Source organism: Felis catus, chromosome X (assembly GCF_018350175.1).
Source record: "Felis catus isolate Fca126 chromosome X, F.catus_Fca126_mat1.0, whole genome shotgun sequence".
Taxonomy (NCBI): domain Eukaryota; kingdom Metazoa; phylum Chordata; class Mammalia; order Carnivora; family Felidae; genus Felis; species Felis catus.
The window spans coordinates 125027098-125050773 of NC_058386.1; the positions used below are offsets into that span (position 1 = coordinate 125027098).

The following is a 23676-nucleotide window of genomic DNA, read 5'->3' on the forward strand; positions in this document are numbered from 1 at the left end:
AACTTAAACACTCAGCAGTAGGAGGCCCTGAGCTGAGGCCCAGATTGATGTACTGGCCCAAGGTCTCACAGTCCAGTCAGCAGCACCAGGAGACTGAGGGGCCAAGATCCTAGGTAGCAAGTGTGTCTGTGTGTCCTGCCCAGTGGGGCTACTCCATGGGCTGCTGGGATGGACAGTTTATGTATGTGGTCTAAAGATTGCTTATGGAATGAGTTCTGCTCAATATAACTCTGATGTGGCAGCCTTGGTGGAGGGGCTGAAAGCAGGGCTGCCATTTGCTGTGATGAAGTGCCATTCCTGGCACGCATCAGGCTTGGGCCTCCTGGGCTGCTCATTCAGTGCAATTTATGGGAAAGCCAGCTCTTGCTAACATGGCAAATTTGGTTTGATCTTGGCCCCTGCGTTAGCCATTTTAGTGTGCCCTTGACCTCTAAAGAAACATGTCCAGGCCTTGCCAGCTGGCAGCGGCCGGGGGGGGGGGTGTGGGCAGCGGGTAACAGGCTCCTAAGGGAGAGGCTGCTCTGCCTCAGGACTATGCCAGCAGGGCCAGGGCCCCTCATTCCCATCATGTCCACTTGCCGGAACCTCTAGTCCTTCTATTGAGGCCCACAGGGCTAGTTGTGGCAGGCCAGAGCTGGGATTAGACCCACGATATGGGCCTTCCATCTGCATTTAGCATTGGGCCGTTCCCAGCCTGGACAGTTGGCTTCCTCACCCCAGCCTCTTCTGAGACAAACATCTTCACAGTGCTGTGAGGCTCTTGGAGGTCACTGTGGTCCACCTTTCACTGGCTACAGGAGGGAAACACATGGCTAAAGGGCAGAGAAAAGACAAGGAAGGAGAGCAGGGCAAGAATAGAGAGAGGAAGAGAAAGCAGAGCACAACAGCAATTCCTTACCAGATCCCAACCCTCACCTGGTCCCTGAGCACTACTAGAAGTTGGCAGGGGGGCCCTGGGCTTTCCCCACTGGAGATGAAGCAAACCCGTGAGCAACACAGGGCTGCACACTCTCAGGCTTGGTGGTTTTGATTGAGGACAGCTGACAGTCCCTTGTCTCAGTGAAGACAGGTTGAAACTCAATTGCTCCTTGGCTCCTGTCCAACTGCCCTGCGATCTTTGCTGTGCGCCAGGCATTTTCAAGAACATTGGTGCATTCTGCCTTCATGGCAGTCCTGAAGGGTAGAGTTTTTAAAATCCCATGTTACAAATGAGGACAGTGAAGCAGACTGGACACATTAGCTGACCTGCCAAAGGTCTGTCAGACAGCTACTAAAGAGTGAGAAAGATAATCCAACCCCAAAGGAACTGGTCTCCCAGCCCTCACCCTTCCTTTAGTCCTTCTTTCTGAGCCCACTAGTGCCAGCCCTCAGGAAGCCTACCCTGTGGAGGTTCCACTGTTTCCCCTCTCTCCCCTACACTCATCTGGGCCTGGAATCTGGCCATCAGAACTCTCTAGGGGGGTTGTGGTTTGCCCTTATAAGCTATCTGTTGAATAGACAGCTCCATAGCAACCCATTCCCCATGTGAGCAGCTCTGGGCAGACAGGTGGTTTTACTATCAGACAATGACAGGTCCAGTGTGTGCTCACTCCCTGGCCTCTTCCCACCACCCAAACTCCAACAACTCTTGCCTCCTTATACCCAAAGGGCAGTCAGGGACCACATGATGACCTGCAAGCCATTATAAATGCATGAAGTGACAAGCCATGTGCTTGCCTTTGTCCTCAGGAGCCCTGTTGAATCAACTGAAAAGGGATCTACAGAGCAAGCACCATGAGTATCTCAGCTCTTGGAGGCAGCACCAAAGGTGAGGACTGCACTCCCTCTTCTCCCAGGCTTGGTGTGTGGCCTGCCCTGCAAGGGCCACAAGCACGGCAGCAGAGAGCAGCATATTGGGAGGACTGGCAGGGAGGCATCAGTGTCCTGGGGCTGGGTTCCCCTTCTGAGGCTGCCTGGCCTTGCCCCTCCAGGGAAACCACTACTACCAGGTGAGGAGGAACGCAATAATGTCCTCAAGCAGATGAAGGTTCGGACCACGCTGAAGGGGGACAAGAGCTGGATCATCAAGCAGGATGAATCAGAGGGCCACACCCTGTAAGTCCAGGAGGCTAGGAGGCCAGCAACAATGAGGTGGGGTAGGGCTGTAATCCACAAAGGCCCGTCGATGCCTGGGGATGCTGAGGGACTTCCACCATTCAGACTTCAGTGGGGACATGTGGCCACAGGCAAGCTGGGGAGGGCAGAGCACGGGAAAGCAATCCAGTTGAGGGCAAGACTCAACCAAAGTTACAAGGTGGGAAAGCCCTTGACGCCGAGTGGGCATGTACATACTTGCCTGTGGAATGTGGAGAAAGGCCAGGGAAGGAGAAGGTGAGACGGGAATGGTGAGCCAAGTTCTTGTGGTGCATGCACTTCACCCCACCTCACCTGCTTTGGGGCTCAGCAGACAGCCTCTAGGATGGAGGCTGCAAGGTGGCTGATGGCAGAGAGCCACTCTTTCAGGATCCCTTTTTCTCCAGAGAGCTGCCTCCTGGTCGGAGTCGAGCCACATCCTTTTCAGCAGCTGGGGAAGTCCCGAAGACCAGGTAAGAGGTGATGCCTGATGGCCAGTGGGTGGGCCTCATGCCGCAGTCTTCAGGGGATAAGGAGGAGCCCAAACTCAAAATAGATGTTAGGGTCTGCAGTGAATCATTTCAAATCCACAGGAGAGACAGGCTTTTCTACTCTGCTTCCTCTTGGGAAAGGGAGCGCAGGTGTCACTGGGTTCAGATCCCTGGCCTTGCTGTGTGACCTTGAGGCTGGCTACCTAATGGGCCTCCATGGTTCCAGCTGCCTAGTGGACATTGGGAAGTCTCTGTAAAGGGTGAAACAACATATCTGAGGTGATTTACACAGTGTTGAGAGTCACACATGACTCTCTTGTAGGTAGCCCTGATTGCTGAGTGCACTGCGGAACCAAAGAACTGCTCACAGTTTGATTTACAGCCTTTGCATAGCTCTCTGGGGTGTACAGGTGAATTTTAAGAAGGAATCAGGGTGTCAGGGAGATGGACACATTTGTTCCAATGGTCTCCCAAATTCATGATGACATATTCTGACATGTGGCCAAAGGAAACAGCCCATCCCGTCTGCATTTTGAAGACTTTTGCCTATCGGTGTCTAGGGGTGCTCCAAAGCACTGCCAAGTCAGTGAGTGGTGGGAATGCAAACCTCAGGCTTTAGTCTTGCTACAGTTCACTGGCAGTTGGCAGTGAAGGCAGTGCCAGGATCTTTCTCAGGTGGTGATAGAGGCAGTGGCAGCAGCTTGAAGGGAGGGATCCAAGTTCACTGCTAAGTCTCTGGGGCTGCCTCTAACAACTATGGACTTGCCCATCACCACCCCTCCCTGACTCGGCATCCAGTACCAGCCAGGTCCTGTGCTCTCTCCTTGGGGAACTAACATCTTAGCAGGGAACACAGGCATGAACCAAATAGAGAGGTGAACATAAAAGAGAGAATTATGGATTGTGATTATTGCAGCTGGCAAAGTTGGTGAAGGCCTGAGGACGGTTTAAAGACAGTCTACTTACTAGGGGGCTAGTTTACTTTGGGTGGTATGGTTCTCACCCTGGGCTTCTGTTTGGGGCTATGTTTAGAAAGCACATCCCAGGGCACTGTGACTCAGGGCCTAGAGCAGGGATACCTGGAAGTCTACATAAACTTAGGCTCTCCTTTTCTCTTGGGGAAAGAAGTGGATCCAAGGGACAGCCAGTGATCATGGCCTAGCCTCCCCAAGCCAAAAATGTTTGTGTGGCTAGATGGGGGGAAATGGCCTTTCTTTCTCAGGCCCCACCCCAAGTGTGCTTGCAAATTTGTCACCTGCAGGCTGCTGTCTCTATTAAGGACAGGGTCTGCCATGATGGAGAACACTGTGGCTCTGTGCTGCCCTTCTCACCTGCTTGTGTGGGGTTCCCTTAGACCCACTTCCCCTGTTCTCCAGCCCTTAAGCTACTGTCTTCCTAGAAAGAAAGGCCATCTGCTGAATCCTTGTCTCCTGCCCCTGCACCCCAAACTCACAGCTCTTTGCTGCCTACCACTACTGGCCCTCTGAACCCGCTCAGTTGCTCCCAAGCAGGAGACACCCAGCATGTGCAGTCTGTTTTCCAGCCATGCCCTCCAGTCCCAAACTTTCATCAAGTCTGTGATGTGGGCATCTCAGGAGCTGGAGGAGAGAGGCCCCAAAGGAACAGGAAGGGTGGGGAAGCTGCCTTTGGTTCTACCCCTTGGTCCCTCATGAGCCTTCCCAAAGGAGGCTGTGTGGTTAGGTCCGGGACCCTGGGCTCTCCCTGCCATGCCTCAACCCCAGGCCTCTGACCATGCAGCCTCCAGTTGTGAGAGTAGAGAGTGGGAGCGCTGTCATCAATCCCAGAAGACTTCTTGTTCAGGGGAGTGCTGGGTCCTGGAAGGTGAGAGAAAAACTTGAGTTTGGAGGAGACCCCTCTGTGGCAAATGTTTAGCCATGGAACACATCTTCCTGGGCACTTACTGTGATCCAGGGCCATCCTGGGCTGGTCCCAGTACTTTTCCTGGGGAGCATGAGGGAGCAGAATAGGAAGCCTGGCTTTGGGTGAAGGGGTAGCTGGCTCTCTTGAGAAATGGCCAGCCACTCTTGTTCCCCTCATTCTGACCACACTGGGGCACCCACCAGCCAATCCACTTTGCTGGCATTGGGTGCAGGGGAAATAGGGCGTCTTTGCTTCACCTCATACCTTCTTTTCCCTCGGCAGGCCTCCTAGCACAAGGGCTCCCACTGGCTATATCATCCGGTAGGTAACCATAGGACCCTGCCTGCCTCCACATGCCTGCACACCACTGCTCCCTGGATTCTCACAGGGGAGCTCACAGGGCTACTTCTTCTGGGCTTTCTTATAGGGGAGTGTTCACCAAGCCCATAGACAGCTCGTGTCAGCCACAGCGGCAGTTCCCCAAGGCCAATGGAGATCCAAAAAGGTGTGTGTCCTTGGGGTGAGGGCCTAGGCCAAGCACCAGGCATGAGGGCCTAGGTCAGGCTTATGGCAGAGAGATTACTCTATCTGTCACGGGTGGGGAGGGGTGGTGGATGGTAGCTCTCCTGTGTAGGGCAGGGCCCTGGAGAGTAGTGCTGGGACACAAAGCCCCAGGTGGATGTATGACCCAGATTGGGCAGTCCTGTTTCCCAGCAGCTGTGTGCTTTACTTTACCTTCTTCCCAGAAGGCTGAAGTGGCATGTCATCAAAGCGCCTTGGTGTCAGGTTGAACCTGGGCTCCATCATAAAGGCAGGGTCAAGGGGCCTGGGTCAACCTATGGCAGGAGGGCTGCCCTGCTCAGGGTGGCACAGATGGGATGGGTGTGTGGCAGGGCTGAAAGAAAAGAAGAAAGGCCACCAGCCACATTCCTGCTGGGGCATGTAGACAAATTTAGAAGCAAGAGGGGGCTTGGGAGTGGGCACATGGAAACTCCTTTCCTCTCCAGTGCTGCTGGTCTGCTGAGAGCAGCTCCCAGTGGGCTTCCTCGGCCCTCCTCCTCCAGCTATAAGATGACCACTGAGGATTACAAGAAGCTGTAAGTATGCAATGGCAGACCCAGTTCAGTTCCCTCCTTCAAGGACAAGCCCAAACAGCAGGCCTGACATTCCTACCAGTTGCCACTATGACCTGGAGCACATTGCTCTTCTGATCTGTGGCGAAGCAGGGGCTCTAAGAAGCTTATAGAAGGGGCCGGTGAGTCTGAAGGAAGGGTCATGGGTCATATCTCTGGGGCTGATGTTGGCTGACTCTGTTTCCTGGACATGCCTCTGCACCCCTCTGGGGTGTAGGCCGGGCCGCGCTGGGGCCTGATGATCCTGAGCATGATGATAGCCCTGGCAGCCAAGTAATTGGCATTTTGTGCTGAAATCTGAACTGCTTCTTGGATATAAATCTTTGGGGCTCCCCTTCTGGCCCCTATCAAATACGCCCCCCACTATGTGGCCAAGGAGGGGGTTTCTGGACAGAAGTGTGGGTTGAATCTGCAGTTCCCAAGGGCCCCACATCTTTATATTGCTTTATATCCCTTGTCACAACCATCCAGTGACATGGACCAGGTAGGAAATCTTTCTGGAGAAGGGGAGAGGCTTGAACTGGGTCTTGGAGGACAGTTAGGGTTGGAATAAGGAGAGAGGAGAGGGCTGGCTCTTGAGGAGGAAGAAGTGACATGAGCAAAGACTCAGAGGCAGCAATGCCAACATGTGCTATTATTGTTGTAAGTCAGGAAGCCAAACTGCTGAGGGTGGCAGCCTGTGACAGGGAACAGGGGCAGAGATGGGGGAGGAGGGGCCACAACCAACAGCATCCTCACACCCTCTCCCCTCCCCCAGGGCACCCTACAATGTCAGACGCAGCTCAGCATCAGGAGATGCTGAAGAGGAGGAGGTTCTCTTCTCATCTGATGAGCAGAAACGGAGGTAATGGTGCCCGCTGAGCATCCCACAGTCAGGGCAGGGGCCCAAGTTTCTGTGGACCAGTAATATAGGAATGGTGCCAGTTGCAGTGACAAAATGCACAACATGTACAATATCAGTGCTGGCTTGTTTGCTGGAGGAGTGGCTTCCAGCAACAGGTGTCATTCATTGAACCCTGAACCACCCACTCAGTGTTGGGCCAGCTCAGGGGACGCTTTATGAAACTTTCATGGAGCAGAACCTAGGTAATGAGGGCTGGGGGAAGCCTCCCCTGGGTGGACAGAGTGTACAGAGGGAGGTGCTTCAGGACTTTATATCAATTTGCTAAAAAAGGGTCCTGAGCAAATTGAACCAAAATCGGCCATCCTCCTAGGAGGAGCCCTCTGTGTGTATGCCGTGTGTGCTGTGTGGATGCTGTGTATGCTTTATGCTGGGCAGGGCCCGCATGGCTGGGTGGCAGAGCTACACTCTGGAAGTGCCAGTGCCCCTCACCTCAAAATGAGGCTCAGGTACTTGGGCAGCAGCTAGGCTCTGAGGAAATAACTGCCCCCCCCCTACCCCAGGCTGAGCCTGCCCCCACTGCCAGTGTCTGTTGGGCCCTCTGCGCCTTAAGAAACACAGCAAAGCTCCTGTGCTGAAGGTCTAGCAGATGGACAATCCTACAGCCAGAGTCTGCAGTGACAGTGGTCCCTGGGCCTGGGAGGTACAAGGGAAGAGCCAGAAGTTCAGGAGCCAGGCTGCTGAGCATTGACTGCCCACTTTGCCATCAGCTAAGTGTGTGGTCTCACACAAGTCACTAAAGTTTCCCATGCCTCAGTTTCTTCATCTGTAAATTGTGGGTGATACTAGCACCTACTTTCCTAAGTTGTAAGGACTCAATGAGCCAGTATGGATTTGCAGCATGCAGCACAGGGCCAGGCCCACAACCTATGCTTGATAAATGTGGGCTGCATGGTCTCTGTTTCCTTTGAATAGTTCTGGGAGCAGGCGCTAATTTGGCTTTGTGCACTTGCCTCCCTGGGGTGGCCCTGAGCCATCCTGGGTAGCTGCTGGGCTATGCTGGCAGAGTGAGTCCTGCCTTATGCCATTAGATACTTTCTCTCTGTGCCACCGCAGGTCAGAAGCTGCAAGCAGTGTGGTGAGGAAGACAGCCTCCCGGGAGCACTCCTACGTTCTGTCAGCAGCCAAGAAGAGTACCAGGTGAGTTACATGACAGGAGACACAGCAGGGCCTGGCTTCTGGGCCAGCTCAGCTATCAACTGGCTCCCCTCCTTTCCTCCTGGCTAGACCTTCCAGGATTCTCAGATGCTCTTTCTGGAAAACTGAGAGGTCTGGCTCCAGCCATCAGGGCTAATGAGGTACTGGGAGTGAGAGAGAGGCCCAGGACCCTATAAAGCAAAGTGGTCATGATGTCACTTGTCCATGAGTTCTGTCCAACACATTGCCTTTCTGCTTCCTTTGCAGCAGCCCTGCCCAGGAGATGCAGGCTCCGTTCATTGCAAAGAGGTAAATGTCAGCAAGGGAATCTTTGCAAGCCTCTTGCTGGCTGCAGAGAAGGCCTCCTGCCAGCAGAGGTGGAGTATGATCACCATGGAAAGCAGGTGCAGAGTGGGAAGGGGCCTCTGTCCCTGAGCAAGGGAAGTTGTGAGGGCCTAGTGGCTTTTGTCTGGAGGCCAGATGAGCAAGTAGGTGGGTATGGTGGCACTTGTGGCCTCAGCAGGCAGTTCTGTGTAGGCAAGATCTGGCTGACAGAACGTAGCTTGTGGCTGGAAACTTCCATTTGCTAACAGGGCTAGGCCCCTGATCCCCAGTAGAGCCTTAGTGTTTCCAAGGGCTTCTGGGGTTTGAAGCAAAAGTAGCTACCAGGCTAAAAAGGAGTTGTTCCCCTGCCCTCCCTCCCACTCTACCAGGGACAGGCTGGACAATGCCTCAGCAGGAGGGATTACTGGGCTGGGGTCCAGAGGCTTATCATTGGGAGCCTCTGCCTGGCCAGGCCCTTGGAAGTGACCATAACATTGGAGATGGGCCCTAAAGGGTGAACAGAATTCAATACAAAATTATCAGGACATTAGGACACTCCAGTTGAGTGAGAGAGGAGTGTCCCCTTCAGTTGAGACAGAATATCTTCTGGGAAAGAATATTTGGGGAGTATAGGGAAGAGACTTCCAGAAAGTTGAATTTTAGGGACATTCCATGAGGTAAACAAGGAAAGCATCCATGACAAGGTTGAATAGTGAGCTGAAGACTGGAATACAGTCAGGAAAAGGTGATGGCAGCATAAAGGAAGTGGCAGATAATGATGTGCTTTTACTGGCTGTATTAGGTTGCCAGGGCTGGTATAAGAAAGTACCACAAACTGGGTGGCAAAGACCCGAGAAATGTACTGTCTCCTGTTCTGGAGGCTTTAAGTCCAAGATCCAGGTGTCAGCGGGATTGGTTCCTTTTGGAGGCTGTGAAAGAGAAACTGTCTCTGGCTTCTCTCCCAGCTTCTGGTGGCAGCAGGCAACCCTTGACAATCCTTGGCTTGTAGACACATCACTCCAGTCTCTGCCTCTATTGTCCTATGACCTTTTGTCTGTATGTCTGTGTCCAAATTTCCCTCTTCTTATAAGGACACTGGTCATTGGATTTAGAGCTCACCCTGTTCCAGTGTGACCCGATATTATGTTGACTATATCTGTGAAGACCTTATTTCCAAATAAGGTCACACTCACAAGTTCCAGGCAGACATGGATTTTGAAGGGATACTCTTCAACCTGATATGCTGTCCTTTATCCCAAACTGGAGTTGCTGAGCCTCCAGGCTGGGCCACCTCATGGCCATAGACAGCACAGAAGGAAATCATGTCCTTTAGGAACAGCAAGCTATAGGGCGGCTGAGCAGGCCACAGGTGCCCTGGGGACAAGTGGTGCATCTGTTTCTCGTCTTGCCTGAAGGGTTGAGGTGGTGGATGAGGACAGGCCTTCTGAGAAGAGCCAGGACCCACCTGCTCTAGGAAGATCCTCTCCTGGCTCAAGCAGGTAATCAATTACTCATCTCTGTCTGGGGCTGGTGGCTTCCAGGCTTGCCTGCCACTGTTACTGTGGAACCTCTGCTAGGTCATCTCCTTGCAAAGCCTCAGGGTCAGTGTCCCCATGTGCTCAGTGTCAAGACAGGGCACAGAAATCAATAAGAGCTTTTTGGCTGGATGTCCTAGGGCTAAAAGGAGCAAAACAGCCTGACCTCCAGGGAGAGAGTACATCACTCTTGTCTTTTTAATGTTATCTGTGTCATCTTATCCCACTTGTGGCCACAGCATCCTAGGAAAAAGTACTAGCCATAGGGTTTGAGAGGGCCTACCATCAGAGTGCTAGCCCTGCCATTCTTGGGCTTGTTAATAGCTCTATTGTAAATTGTCCAAGTTCAGCCTGCCAGCTATGTCCTCTGTCCTCTGCTGAGGAAGGAGGCTCTACAGCCCCCAGCCCCACTCACAGCTGCCTTCTTTGCCAGTGTGGATGGAGACAGAGCCAAAGTGTCTCAGGGGATTTGGATTGAGCACATGCTGACTCTGCCCAGCCCTGCCAGGAGCTGGGAGCCCAGGTGGGTGCCATGAGCTGGCTTTGGCCTGTAAGCTGGTCAGATGGGACAGCCTGGGACTGGGGTGAGAGGGCAGGGGGGCAGACTGAGTGCTGGTAATCTCACTACAGACGGGGTCCGGATTTGGTCTGATTTCTGAGCCCTGAGTGTCTGGGCAAATAATGGTGCTCTCTTGTCTGCAAATGAAGAGCAATCAATACCTCCTTGTACTTTTCAGTGAATCAAGGTAAGTCCTGTTCAGAGCACCACTTCCCTGTTGTTGCTGCTGTTTAAAGCTCCTGCCAGGACTGGGAGCTTTGTCCAAATCCAAGTCTGCTAAGTGGTATGCCTCCATGGCACCCTTGGAAGACTCTGAAACCAGAGGGGCAGAGCACCTTTGTCTACAGGTCACTTTTAGGGACCCCAGGGGATTTTCCAGCTCTTGTAATGCCACTGCGAGCCCCTACTTTCCTCCCCAGTTCAAGTCCCACAAAAATTTGTATGTGACCATGGTCCCTCAGGGCTCCTTCCTCTGTGCCAGGAGGGAGATAGGGCCACCTGCCATAGCATAGACTGGTGGAGAGCAAGACTGCAGACCTTCTTTCCTAGAGGGAGCCAGGAGTGTGAGGCCATCCTGAGGCCATGGCTCCAGCAGCACCACTGCCCCTCTTCTTCACTGCCTCCATGTCGTGATTCTCCCTGTTTGTCTAAACTTTTGTCCATTAGAATTTTTATTTATTTTTTTCAAGTTGATTTATTTTGAGAGAGACAGAGACATTGTGAGCGGGGGAGGGGCAGAGAAAGAGAGGGAGAGAGAGAATCCCAAGCAGGCTCTGAGCCATCAGCACAGAGCCCGAAGCAGGGCTGGAACTCACAAAACCCTGAGATCATGACCTAAGCCGAAATCAAGAGTCGGACACTTAACCGACTGAGCCATCCAGGTGCCCCTGTCGGTGAGAACTTTTAAACAAGTGGAAATATTTCAGAGCTCTTCACAAGGCAGCACTGATGGGACTTGGGGATTGATGGGACATAGGGGCTGTCTTAGTTTGCTAGGGCAACTGTAACCACAGATGGGGTGACTCAAACAACTGAAATGTATTGTCTCACAGTTCTAGAGGCTGGAAGTCTGAGATTTAAGTGTCAGCAGGGTTGGTTCTTTCTGAGGGCTGGGAGGGAGGCCTCTCCTCGATTTGTAGATGGCCACCTCTTTCCCAGTGTGTCCTCACATGCTCTTCCATGTGTGTGTGTCTGTGTTCTAATCTCCTCTTCTTATAAGGACATCAGTCATGTTAGATTAGGGGCCCACCCTACCTCAGTATAACCTCATCTTAACTAATTCCATCTGTAGTGACCCTATTTCCAAATAAATGTACTATGAGGTACCAGGGTTAGGACTGCAACATATGAATTTGGAGGGGACATAATTCAGCCCCAAACAGTGCACATCTCTGATTTCTCCTTGTCTTTTGTGCAGAAAAAGAAGAGCAGTGAATGGTTTCAGATGCTTTTTAAAAGAGAACTTAGGAGAATTAGGTTGTGCTGTATTATGTATTTGAGAGGCATTTTAACATATCTTTTGGATGTTTAATACCCTTCATCTGCTGTCATAGCAGGGTGGCTATAGTGGTTTTTTAGGGCAGCAGTAAGAAAGTACCCCAAACTGGTGATTCAAACAACAGAAATATACTGCCTCACAGTTGTGAAGGCCAAAAGTCCGAGATCAATCTTGCCTGTGAGGCCCCAGGAAACAGAATTGGGACCAGATTACAGAAAGTTCTAGATACCAGAGATGTTTCACAATGGGGAAGCCTCCAATAGGAAGGAAAGAGTTCTCATCAGAAGTGTGCAACAGGGGCTGGTCAGGGAGGCTTACTTTGATACTTCTCATAGTGCTTCTTCCCTCAGATTGTGCAGTCACAAAATATCTGGAACCCTGCCAGGCAGCTTCCAGGTGAGCCACTGCCTGGTCCTGGGTGGTCTTCTTTTCTGACTCCACTGTACCAGACAGGTCTTGCACTGGTCAGGTCAGGCAACCACCATCAGTTCCCCATACCCAGCCTCTCTCTGCCTGGTTATCTGAGAACTCCAGGCTGGATTGTGCCCTTGAAGAAGTGCAGCTCTATGGGGAGCAGTGACTCAACCAAACTCTGGGTGCTGTACTGACTCAGAAAAAGCTGGTTTATGGCAGAGTGGGGCAGGAAAATATCACAGCTTTGTTTCCAGGTATGGCTCTGAAGAGGCTGCCTCTTCCCCAAGTCTGTCCTTGCAATAGCCTCCTTGGCTCAAGTCTGATGTAACTTCCTCATCTCACCCAGCAGGCCAACCAGGAGTAAAACCCTTGTCTTAGGTGCCAAACCCTTCAGGGACTTCAGGGAGGGCTGAAAGTTTGGAATAGGACTGCACCACAAGAACACCTACAGGCTGTGTCCTCCGGGCTGTCCAGCTGTCATTTCCCTTCCATCAGATGCCGGACCTGCCTGGCATCTCAAAGGTCCCTCAGCTCCAAGTGCTTATATCTGAATTACTTGTCTCTACCATCACTCCCACCCCCTGCTCAACAGTGGAGGGGGCCTTCCCTCCATGCACCCCAAAACATGTTTTCTTAGGTTAATCTTGTTTTTAACCCTCTCGTTGTGGGACAATTCCTATATACCTTCTGGACTGAACTTATTCAGATACCCTCTTCCAGAGAAACTGGTATGCACAAAGGCCCCCAGGCCTGGTTGCTGTCCCTGTCACAGCACTGGTCAAGCTTCCTTGGCTTTCTGCCTCATTCGACCATGGTGAGGCCTGCAGGCTGTGCCCCAGCATGCTGTCTGACAGAGTAAGCTGGAGAGCACTGAGTAAAAGCACAGGTTTTGGCACAAGGCAAACCCTGGCATTACCTTATACTGGCCTTGTGCAAGCCACTTTACCTCTCTATGCCTCAGTTTCCTCATGTATACAATAGTGAGTAGTGATACCTACCTCCTGAGGCCTTCTCAAATACTAAAAGGGGTAATACATATGAAATCCTTGGCACAGTGCCTGGGTGCTCCCAGTTATAGGCTTGCTGATTTGCAGGGCAAATGAAGAGACCAATATCGCCATCTTGCTGGCCTCTGAGGGAAATGTGGTTGTGGGTGCGGAGAAGGAGGTACTCCCACAGGCAGCTGGGTCCACACTGGAAGAGTGCTCCTGGTCTCCATCGGCTCTCAGCCTAGCTGACAATTTAAGATTGGACTAGAGCCATCTGTGTTTGAAGGTCTGTTGAGAGGGGCTGGTGGGCTGCTGCAGGAGAAGAGACACCGGAAGGCCCCTGTATGAGTTTGCTGGAGCTGCTGTCACAAGTTAACACAAACTCGGTGGATAAAACATCAGAAATGTGTCTTCTCACACCTGGAGGCCAGAAGTCCTAAATCAAGGTGTCAGCAGGGCTATATGTTCCTTTCAAATGGTCTGGGGGAGGATTTGTTCCAGGTCTTTCTCTTAGCTTCTGGTATTGCTGGCAATCCTTGGCAGCTCTCAGTTTGTAGATGTATCACTCCAGTCTCTGCCCCTGTCTTCACATGGCCATACTCCTTCTGTGTGTCTGTGTACAAATGCCCCCTTTGTATAAGGACACCAGTCACACTGGATTAGGACACTCTCCTCCAGTATGAGTTTATCTTAAGTTTATTGTATCTGCAATGGCCCTATTTCCAAATAAGGGCACATTCATAGATACCAGGGGTTAGGACTCCAGTATATCTTTTAAGGGGACACAGTGCAACTCATAACAGCCCCTCTGGAAGAGGTGCCACTTGAGCTGGGTCTTCAAGAAGGGATTGCTAAACGGGGTGACAAAAAAGGAAGAAGGCATTGAGGGAGAGGTGCCAGCTTGGGCAGGTTGGGGTGACACTTTGTTCCTATTTCCTCTGCCACATAACCAGAAACACCAGTGAGGAAGTATGTTTTACTTGCCTGTGATGTTCCCAAGTGGGGTGTGTCCTGGCCAGGTGCTTTATGCTGTCATCATTGCTATCATGGGAGGAGACATGCACAGATCAGAGCTGCCCCTGTGCACCAGGCCCCCTGTCCCTGGAAGCCCTCCCATTTCCCCCTGTCATCTCTAATGTGCGACCTCTCAGCCAAATCCCAGGAAGCACATACACAGGCAGCCCACTGACCCGATCCTCTATGGCCTCCTAGTTTAGCTTGGAGCCGGACGTCAGGATCAACTCCAAGGTGACTTTCCAAGGAGAGCAGCCAAGTCACACCGGCTCACCCAAGGTGAAGACTACCTGTTTCTCTGCCTTCACCCTGGCCCCTCCTTCCCTGTCATGGACCCAAAGGGGCCTTTCTAAAGTGCCAGGCTGATCATGTGAAGCTCTTCACCCCCCACTTTAAGCCCATTCCATGGCATCCCTTTGCCACACCAGATCTGGTTTCATCATTTAAGGCCCCTGCCAGCCTCCATCTCTTCCTCTCCCACCTGCCTCCAACTGGCCCCCAGCGAGGCCACATCTCCATGAAGTTTCTCAGGTGCACTTGGGGCTGAATTTGTGCACAGTCTTACACTTTAGTAGAGTCAGGACCCATGCTACTCTGTCCCTGTTTTGCCCCCCCCCCCATACACACTAGGCTGGGGGCTTCACCTGGCCTGGGACTCACCCCCATCTATAACCCAGGACCCAACCCAGTGTCCACAGGCAGCTGAAGAAAGGAGGGAGTGGCTGTAAGTGGTTTGGGTCTTAAAGGATGGCTTAGGCCTTACTTTGTGGACCTAGAAAGGTATGGTCTTGAGTGAAGAGTACTCCCACAAAGCCAGAGAGCTCTAGATTTCCTCTGGCTCTGGCCATCACCATGGCCCAAGCCTGCTGGAGGTCAGGTCCTGCAGTGGAATCAGACTTGGCAGGATGTATGTGGTCAGCTGTGGGCCAGGCTCTGAGCACGGGAATCCTCAAAGGGAATCCTCAAAGGGAATCCTCAGCATCCTCTGAGTGCTGAGAATGTCTGATTTTCTGTGGACTCCAGTTCATAGGCAACTGGTCACTTTCCTTCATCCCCCAAGTCTCTGATATCCTACTCCCACTGGCTCTCCAACTTTGGCCTGTAGGTTTCCTGATTTCTTGTTTGTCATCAGTCCCCATCAGCCTATATACCCAGAATTCTCACTGGCTTCACAAATAACCACTTTGGGCATTCCAGTGGAACCATAGCCAAGGCTCATCTCTGCAAGTGGGTGACAGAATCATGACAGTAGCTACAGACAGGGCATTGGAGCTGGGCAGTCCCATTTCCGTCCAGAATCCACTTGCTATGCTTAAAGGGGGCTGAGCTCAAGAGTGGGAGACTGGTAAAGGGGTGTTTCACTCTCCTTCCTCTGCAACCTGGAGGTCAGTGGGTCAAGCTCAGCTGTAGCACCAAGAAAGCTAAAGGCCAAAGAGGAGACAATAGAAAAAAAAGACAATGGTTCTGGGTGTCCCACTGCATTACCCAGGAGGCCTCTGAAGGAGAATGCCCTTGGACCCCTGGCACAGATGGGAAAAGGGGGAGGCTTTCCTTACCAGCAACTCCCTGGCTATCTTTCTTGGCTGCAGTACAAGAGGTGAGGAAGTTGTCCACCTGCAGATCACGACACCTGGGGCAGGACTCCGCCTGATGACCCCATACCTGGAAGGAATGAGGTATGGGGGCCCTGCTGGGCTCCTTCCACACCAATTTAGAGATGGGATAAGCAAGGAAGGGATGCAAATGATTAGGCCCAGGGGCTGGTTGGTAAGAGACATGGTCAACCTAGGTTCTCTGCCTCCATTCATGCTTTCACCCCACACCTCTTTAGGGACAAGTACTTGGTTCATGTGAGGCAAACCTGGCCCTGGCAAGCCAGAGGTGACTGTCCCCTGGCCAGAGATGCTGACCATCTGCCTGGTAGGGGAGGCAGATGCAGACACCAGCAAGCTGTGAGGGCTCAGCCCTGCCAAGCACTGAGAACAAGACAGGACAGCTGTGCTGGGTTGAGACATGGGCTCTGCAAAGCCCCCTGAAGCCGCTGGGGCAGTTGCTCTGCTTGTGTGACAGGACTATTGGGAACAGGGTAGGGTCACCAGGTCAGCCTTGACAGCTCATGATGCCACCACACCTGGTTCTGGGGAGGGTGAGGGACAGGAGGACTACAAGGAGCACAGAGGGCCCAGCCCCTGCCTCAAGATAGGAGGCAGAGAGCCATGCAACAGGCAGACAGGATGGGGGGTGGATTGCTAGGAGCTGGGGCGGGGACAAGGGGAGATCTGAGCATGGAGGGTCCAATTCTCTTTGGAGGGACAAGTAGTGGGAGGTATCCTGCAGCACTCTCTCTCCTACTCATTTAGCTATTCACTCAACTAACATTTACTGAGCCCCTGATGCACACCTGACCCCTGCGCCAGGGCCTAGAAGGCAGCTGTGAAGCAGCCAGACTGAGACTCTTCCTCATGAATCCCAGAGTCTGGGGAGGGAGGCCAGAGTGTATGCCCACTGGAGCAGTAGGAGCTCCAAAGGGGCCTCTCACTAGCATAAGGGTGGGTTGGTTAGGGAAGGCTTCCTGGAGGAAGTGTCATCCAAGATGAGTCCTGATGGATCTCTAGGTACCTTTACTCTCCTCTTTGGCGCCTTCTTCTTCACACTCCCACCCCAGTCTGGCACTGAGTCCTACCCATTCTATTTTATAGATATTTCCTATTCTTATTCTCCTATTGCCCCATCCCTAGACCCTCCACATCTCTACCTGGGTGAGATTTCTAAAAGGCAGAAGTAGTCATTCCAGCCCCTGGGAAAACCCTGCAATGCCCCCCACCCTGATTGGGCTCTGCAGCCTGAACTCAGTACTCCTCGTATACCCCTCCCTCCTTGGGCCCTTGTCTCCAGCCTCCCAGGTCTCCATGTGGTGCCTATGAACAGTTGTCCACTCCTGGATCAATATTCCCTAAGAACTCTGAGAGCCTGGAGGGCAGGGGCTGCAGCTAAATGTTCATTACATTCCCTCTGGCCCAGAACAGAAATGTGAGAGTGTTTATTGCTGGAATGATTGAGGATCATCCAGTGTGACAACATCTTTAATAAGGTAACATTGGAAGCTGCTTCACTGATTTTCCTAAGGTGACAAGTCTTTGAGAAACAGGGTCCAAGTAATCCCAAGAGATGCAGGAGGAAGCCAGGCTGCCTCCAGTGAAGATCCCTGCAGTGCCTCCTGTCTCCAGAACCCACAAGGCTTCTGGTACTTTGTCTGGGAGTGGCAAAGCTACAACCATTGAAATCCCATGGGGGTGCTCCTCTCCCACTTTCCAGAGAATAAATTTGGGGAAAGAAGAAAGAGAGAAAGCTAGAATTCACCAAGCCCTGCCCTGCCTCAACAGCCTAGCAGGTATCCTCATGCATGATGCAGATGCAGTCACTATGTCTATTTTACAGATGAGGAAACTGAGACCCTGAATGGTCAAGTAACTTGCTCAAGGTTACATGGCCAAGAGCAGGCAGATCCAGGACTCCACTCAGGCTGCCTGACTCCCACTCTGCACCTTTTGCTCCATAACTCACCACACTACTGAGGACCAGGGGCAAGGGACAAGGAGGGGTGATATAAATACTTAGTATTTTTAAATGAATATATAATGAGTTTACTTGTGGGCAACCAAATACAAATTGCTGGGAGGCATTTGAGGGTTTGTAGTTGAGGTTTGGGAGAGAGGTCAGGGTTCAAGAAATTTACATGTTATATGCAGACAGATGAAAGCTGAAATAATGGGATTCAATGTCAGTGTTTACATGAAGTACAATATCAAGGGAATTGAGAGAGGGGCTAGCAGGCTGGGCACAGAGCCCAGTGTGGAGGTGGCAGCTGCCTGGTCATCCCCCCGAAGGCAGCTGGGAATGGCAGTCAATTCTAGCCATGTCGAGGGTGAGCTGACCGAGGGACAGTCTGAAAGGCATTGGAGGTATGGGTCAGGAGCACAGAGATGTGCAAACATGTGGAAGTCATTGGTTTGAGGGTAGCAGTTGATGTCGAGGAGGAGGTGGGCAAAGAGGTGGAGCATGCAGATGGAAAGGAATGCTGATAACACCAACATTAAGGGGCAGAAGAGGAGGGAATGGTGAAGGAGACTGGGAAGGTATGGCAAGAGAGGTAGGAGATGGTGTCACAGTCATGACAGATGAATTGGGAAAGAAGACAGGAGTGGCCCACTGGGTCAGTGGTCCTGAATGGTAATAATGAAAGGAGTGTATCCATTGCGTTGGACACCATGAGGCTCCCCGATGACCTCAGAGAGAACAGAGGGAGGTTGAATTAGCAGCTTAGGAGAAGTCTCAACACCATGGAGGATTATAGTACAGAACTCTGAAATCAGACTGGGTTCAAATCCTAGCTCTTCCCCTTGGGAACCTTGGGGCAAGTTGCTTGGGCTGTCTGTGCTCCCATTCACTCATCTAGAAAGTAGGCAGGGATAAATATAGTGCCCATATCCTGGGGTTTATGTGGAGGGTTAATGCATGCAAAATCATGAGAATGGAGTCTGACCCTAAATCAATAGTAGCTATTAGTAATGATATTTTGAGAATTGGCTAGTCCTGCAATATCAGCTTTTAAGTTCCTTGGAGACAGTTGGCATCTGAGTATGAGATAAATGCCTTCATCTCAGTGTGGTTGGATGGTTAACTTATGTTTCTTTCCTCCATAGATCTTCCCTGGGCTCCAAATACAAGGAGGACCCCAGCCCTAGAGAGGCCAAGGAAGACTTGGCTGGTGAGGAGGCCTGCAAGGGTCCCAATCTAGACCTAAGGTAACTCAGTGCAGGGACATAGAGCCCATGTGGCCTATGATGTAAGGTCCATGGATAGAGCTGGGACCAGGACTGTCCAGTTCCCCCACTGTGTCCCCAGTGCCTGGGGCAGTGCAAGTCCTCAGTGAATATCTTTTGGAAGAATAAATGAAGGACTGTATGAGGTTTGGAGAGGGGCAGGCCCCTGCCAAGATCCCTCAGAAAGCCAGTTGCAGAGGAGGACAAAACTCCAGGCCAGACCACCCCCACCCAGCCCTTGGCCCAAGTTCACTGTGCATTTGCCCCCACTGAAAGCAGTGCTGATGGCCAGGGCAAGCAAGCCTGCCAAGTCAGAAGTTTAGGGAAGTCAATGACCAAAGGATGCATTGACCTCAACAGAGCATCTAGCATAGACTTCCAGGATGAACTGTGGATAAAGGGAGACATGGCAGGTGCTGGCAAGGATGGGAGGCAGAGCCAGTGGTGGATGATGAGTCCAGAAGGGATGGTTGTGCCCAGCCATCCTATGACTATCTCATTGAGCTGTCCTTCATGCTAGACCAAGGAAGCCTGGGTGTGGTGAGCAACGGCTGAGAGTTGAGTGTTTCTTCAATGGGAAGTTGGTAACCAGTAATGGATAAGAGCCTACAGCCTTGCCTGTCTGCCTCCATTTTATCAGTGTGGGGTTCTGGACCCCCAATGGGGACTCAGTCATGAAATGAGGGCAGGGGACCTGGGATGTCTGGGGGAGCTTGTTTCTGCCTTGGGCTCCATTATTATCAGTGGCCCCAAGTGCTTTCCCCTTTGTTTTTTTGACCATTGGCTTCCCCACGTTGTGCCAGCTTCCTCCCAAGTTGCCATTTTGCTCTGTTTTTTGGCTCCACTCTTTCTCCCATTCCATCAGGTTTGGAAGAAAAGCAGAAATACTTGCTGATGTCCAGTTGGCTCTAGTTGGAGCAGCGCAGGGTGGCAACTGGGAGCCTGGCCTTCTAGTCCTTGAGGCCGGCTCTCAGGACATCTTAGTTATATTAGATCAAAACCTAATCAGAGTCAGCAAATGTTTCTCTTCCCATAACAGGTCAAGTGCACAGTCAAGTGATGGCAATGTGGGATCCAGAGCCATGGGCTTCCCACCTGAAGGCTTGATTGAAGCAGACATTGACTCTGGGAGAGGAGGGTAAGCTGCCTGGAGGAGGCAGATGGCCCCAGGTTACTGATTCTCTCATGTCCCTGGTGACAGGCCAGGGTCAAGCTGCCAAAACTGCCTGGGTTACGGGGGACTGAACACTGGTCATTTCCCATAGTCCTGTCTACAGCTTGCTTCTCCAGTTGCTCCCACCACATCCTTTGTCCCTGTGCTTTCCATTTATCAGAATTGCCTATGCTTGAATCTTGCTCCTTCTCCTGCCCTCTGCCACTTGTTCTCAAGATCCTCCAGAGCAGGCGCAAGGGTCCACTTGCAGCTGGAGGTTCAGCCCTGCCTGGGCAGGCACCAGGAAGTAGAATGAATATGTACGGAATGAGTGAAGGGATAAATGAATGACCAAATGATGGGTTAATCAGTGCCTTCTCTCTTCTTGGCTGAGCTCCGAGGACAAGCTAGAAGGAGGTCCTTCATCTCTGCTTTCCTCTTTTCCTTCCACAAATCCTTAAGCTCCTTTTCCTGTCCTGCCCACCTCCTCTGGACAGCTATGCTCTGTGGTTCAGTGAGAGGAAAAGCAGTGGCCCCACTGAGAAGATAAACATGTCTGGCTGGGCTCTAAGTTCCTGGATCTGGGTGGAGTCAGGGTCCACTTTCTCAGGTGATTCAGGGAGTGGTTCCCAAGGTCCCACCTGTCCCTAAGTGGCTGCAAACCAAGCATGAGTCATCCTTGGGGACAAAGTATAGGTATGCTGATGTTGGCACAGATAGTTCAGCTCCAAGTTGTGCTAGTGCCCTTATGGTTCAGAGCAGACGGACAAAGCCCAGTGTCTGCAGAGAGCCACAAGGGCATGCTGCCAGCCGGCACACCTGCCCTACCACTCTGCTTCAGCAGGTGCAAAGAAAGGCCACTGGGTTGGGGCCTTGGCTCTTTGAGCTGCCACTAGTGGCAACCACTGTCTGAAAGGCCAGCACTTGCAGCCTGCCTCACTGTGTCCTGGCCAGCACAGTTGTGCAGATTAACTGTTGCTGTTGTAGACCTCTGGTCCAGTGTGATTGGGTAAAGTTCTTGACTGCTTTATCTTTGAATATTCATCCAGATCATTCTTGCTAACACACCCTCCTAAAACAAAGTCTTTGCTTTCTGCTTTCAGTTTCTTTAAAATTAAGCCAAACATCAAATTAACTTGCAAAGCAGTCTAAAGACTTAACCTAGTTTTTTACATCGTCTTAACTGTACATATTTTGGCAATGATTTTTAAGAAACTTACCTTTATTATATTTCCAAGGAAAATGTTTCTTTTTTAAGATTTTATTTTTAACTAATCTCTCCACTCAACGTGGGGCTTGACTTTATAACCTCGGGATCAAGAGTTGCACGTTCTACCGACTGAGCCAGCCAGGTGCCCCATAAAATGTTTCTTATGCAAAAAGCAACCACTCCTTTTCCATTCACTTTTATGAGTTTAATAATTGAATTTAGTAATTATGGTTGCAAGTACAACTGGGATAAATGGATGTGGGAACAAACATGAGGAATCTTAGTGAGTGTGTTACTCAAGTGCAGGCTTGCATGGGCAATGAGGTGCTCTGTGAGCTGTGACCGCTCAGCTTGCTGTGAACATCAACCTGCCTGATTTACAGAGACAAAGAATGCAACCTACCCCTGGAAATACTGGGTAAGACAGCACTCAGTCACTCAATCTGTATCAAGTTGATGGATACAGATAGACTACAAAGGGATGCTGCTTCTATAAATGTCCACAGACCCCAGTAATAAAAACAGGAACAATTTAGCACATGTTAGGGCCCAGGCATTATTCTAAGTACTTAGCATCTATTATCCCATTTACTTTCCTCAGAAAACTTATGAGGCAGACACAATTATCATCCCCATTTCAGGTGATGTGCCCAAGGTCACACACCTGAAAGGTAGCAAAGTACTGATTTGAATCCAGGTAATGTGCCTGCAGGGAGCCTACACTTAACCACAAGGACACGGTGGCCCAGTGTCAGGCAGCTGTGTGATCTAAGTGAGTACTGTGCCCTGAGCATCTGTTCGAGCAGTCCTTCAGTTCTCATCATCTGTTGGGGATAGAATCCATCCCTTTGGGAGGAAGTACACATATAGACACAAAGTCCTGAACCCAGACCAGGCTTGGACTCCTTCCACAGAGTGTGCCCAGCTGTTGGCTTCCCTCTTCTCCTGGATGATCAAGATGTGTGTGGTGAAAACTCTCAGCCTTGAAAGCCCAGCATGTATTCACAAGGACCCAAGCTGAGGTGGCAGAAGGGATGGCATTAGGAGGCAGAGCCTGGGAATAGACCCTCCTGTAGGGACTGCAGCCCAATCCAGCAAGCAGGAGTCAGAGGAAGGAATCCCAGAGACAGCCAACTGGCACTAGAATGCTCAGTACCAGGGAGCACATGGAGGTGGCTGAGGAGGGCACATGGCTCTAGAGTGCTAAGGTGCAATGGGAAGGGGTTGTGCATTCCCAAGCTGCAGGCTTCTGCCCTATTCCATCTACCAGTCCACCAGTAGGAGTGGCCAGTTTGTTGTGGGTGTGCCGAGCATTTAGTAAAGAACAATCTCCCTGGACTCCCACACAGCCCTAAGAGGTGTATAGGTCAGGCAAGGATACTGGAGCCCCAAACCAGGAGACTTCCCCAGGGACCCCTGAGCTGATCAGGGGCAGTGCTTGATCTTGAACTCAGGTGCCCAGTTCACAGCCGGGACTCACAAAACGTTATCACACACAGTGGCATCTGTGCCACACTAACAGCAGGACTGAGATGCTGGCAGATGTAGGTTCCCCTTTCTGGTGAGAAGGCAGCTGGCAAGGGCCCCGAGTCTCCTTTGCTCTAAGGCCTCAGCAGGCCTGTGTGCTTCTTCCCTCAGCTCCAGCTCCACTTTGGCCTCTGCTGGACCAGCTGATCAGAAGAGTGACAGTCCAGCAGACCTGGAGGACAAGGATGCACACTCGAAGGGGTAAGGCATCAGGGAATAGTGCTGAGCTTCTGAGGTGGAGAGATGCAGGTCAGGTATGCACTGGCCTTTGGGCTTGGAAGGTGAGGCCAGCAAGGCCTGTGAGCTGGTCTGAAGCATGTGGCAAGAGGTGAAACTGCAGCTAGAACCCTCTGGCTTCTGGCTCGGAGGCCAGAAAGTCTTCCACTACACTTTGCTTCCTCCAGCCAGGAATTCTTCCAAAATCAGGAAATCACCCAGTCTTTTTTTTTTTTTTTTTTTTTTTTTTTAGTGTTTATTTATTTTTGAGAGGGAGAGAGTGCAAGCCGGGAAGGGGCAGAGAGAGAGGGAGTGAGATAATCCCAAGCAGGCTCTGCACTGTCAGCACAGAGCCCGGATATGGGGCTTGATCCCACAAACCATGAGATCATGACCAGAGCCGAAATCAATGCTTAGCCAACTGAGCAACCCAGGTGCCCCAGGTACCCACACTTTCCATCAGCAATCACTTGAATGGCACCTGCCCTGTGCTGGAGGCTGGAGCACACAGATATGGCTGATGGGAGGTAAAGCCCAGCCCAGATTGGAACAATACATTATGCTGGAGCAGGGGAATGGGGCACTCAGGACAAATTCATGGGGGAGGTGGCTTTTGAGCCTAATCTTGAAAGGTGAATAGGAGCCCTTCAAGCAAGGGAAAAGGATATGCAAAAGACTCCAAACAACCTGGTATTTCCTGAGCACTGTATGCAGTTGAGTGTGGCTAGTACTGAGGGTCCTTGTGGAGGAGTGGTGGAA

The 23676-nt window shown here is 51.5% G+C and overlaps 1 protein-coding gene across 19 annotated transcripts in view; it reads left to right on the plus strand.

The window, feature by feature from the left end:
• The first annotated feature begins 1441 nt into the window (after positions 1 to 1441).
• LOC123383351 (zinc finger protein 185-like) overlaps positions 1442 to 23676 on the plus strand; it is a 50931-nt gene continuing 28696 nt past the window's right edge. The window contains exons 1-15 of one of the 19 annotated variants that reach the window (XM_045050736.1): positions 1442 to 1807; positions 1971 to 2094; positions 2520 to 2585; positions 4767 to 4805; positions 4912 to 4989; positions 5492 to 5581; positions 6375 to 6461; positions 7575 to 7658; positions 7923 to 7964; positions 9395 to 9478; positions 9948 to 10037; positions 15578 to 15664; positions 18692 to 18793; positions 19851 to 19949; positions 22813 to 22902. In XM_045050736.1, the coding sequence (XP_044906671.1) occupies positions 1774 to 1807; positions 1971 to 2094; positions 2520 to 2585; positions 4767 to 4805; positions 4912 to 4989; positions 5492 to 5581; positions 6375 to 6461; positions 7575 to 7658; positions 7923 to 7964; positions 9395 to 9478; positions 9948 to 10037; positions 15578 to 15664; positions 18692 to 18793; positions 19851 to 19949; positions 22813 to 22902 (1196 nt within the window). In that variant the 5' untranslated portion in view covers positions 1442 to 1773. The remainder of the gene's footprint in view (positions 1808 to 1970; positions 2095 to 2519; positions 2586 to 4766; positions 4806 to 4911; positions 4990 to 5491; positions 5582 to 6374; positions 6462 to 7574; positions 7659 to 7922; positions 7965 to 9394; positions 9479 to 9947; positions 10038 to 15577; positions 15665 to 18691; positions 18794 to 19850; positions 19950 to 22812; positions 22903 to 23676) is intronic. The other 18 variants (XM_045050725.1, XM_045050724.1, XM_045050726.1 and 15 more) reach the window with 18 other exon arrangements.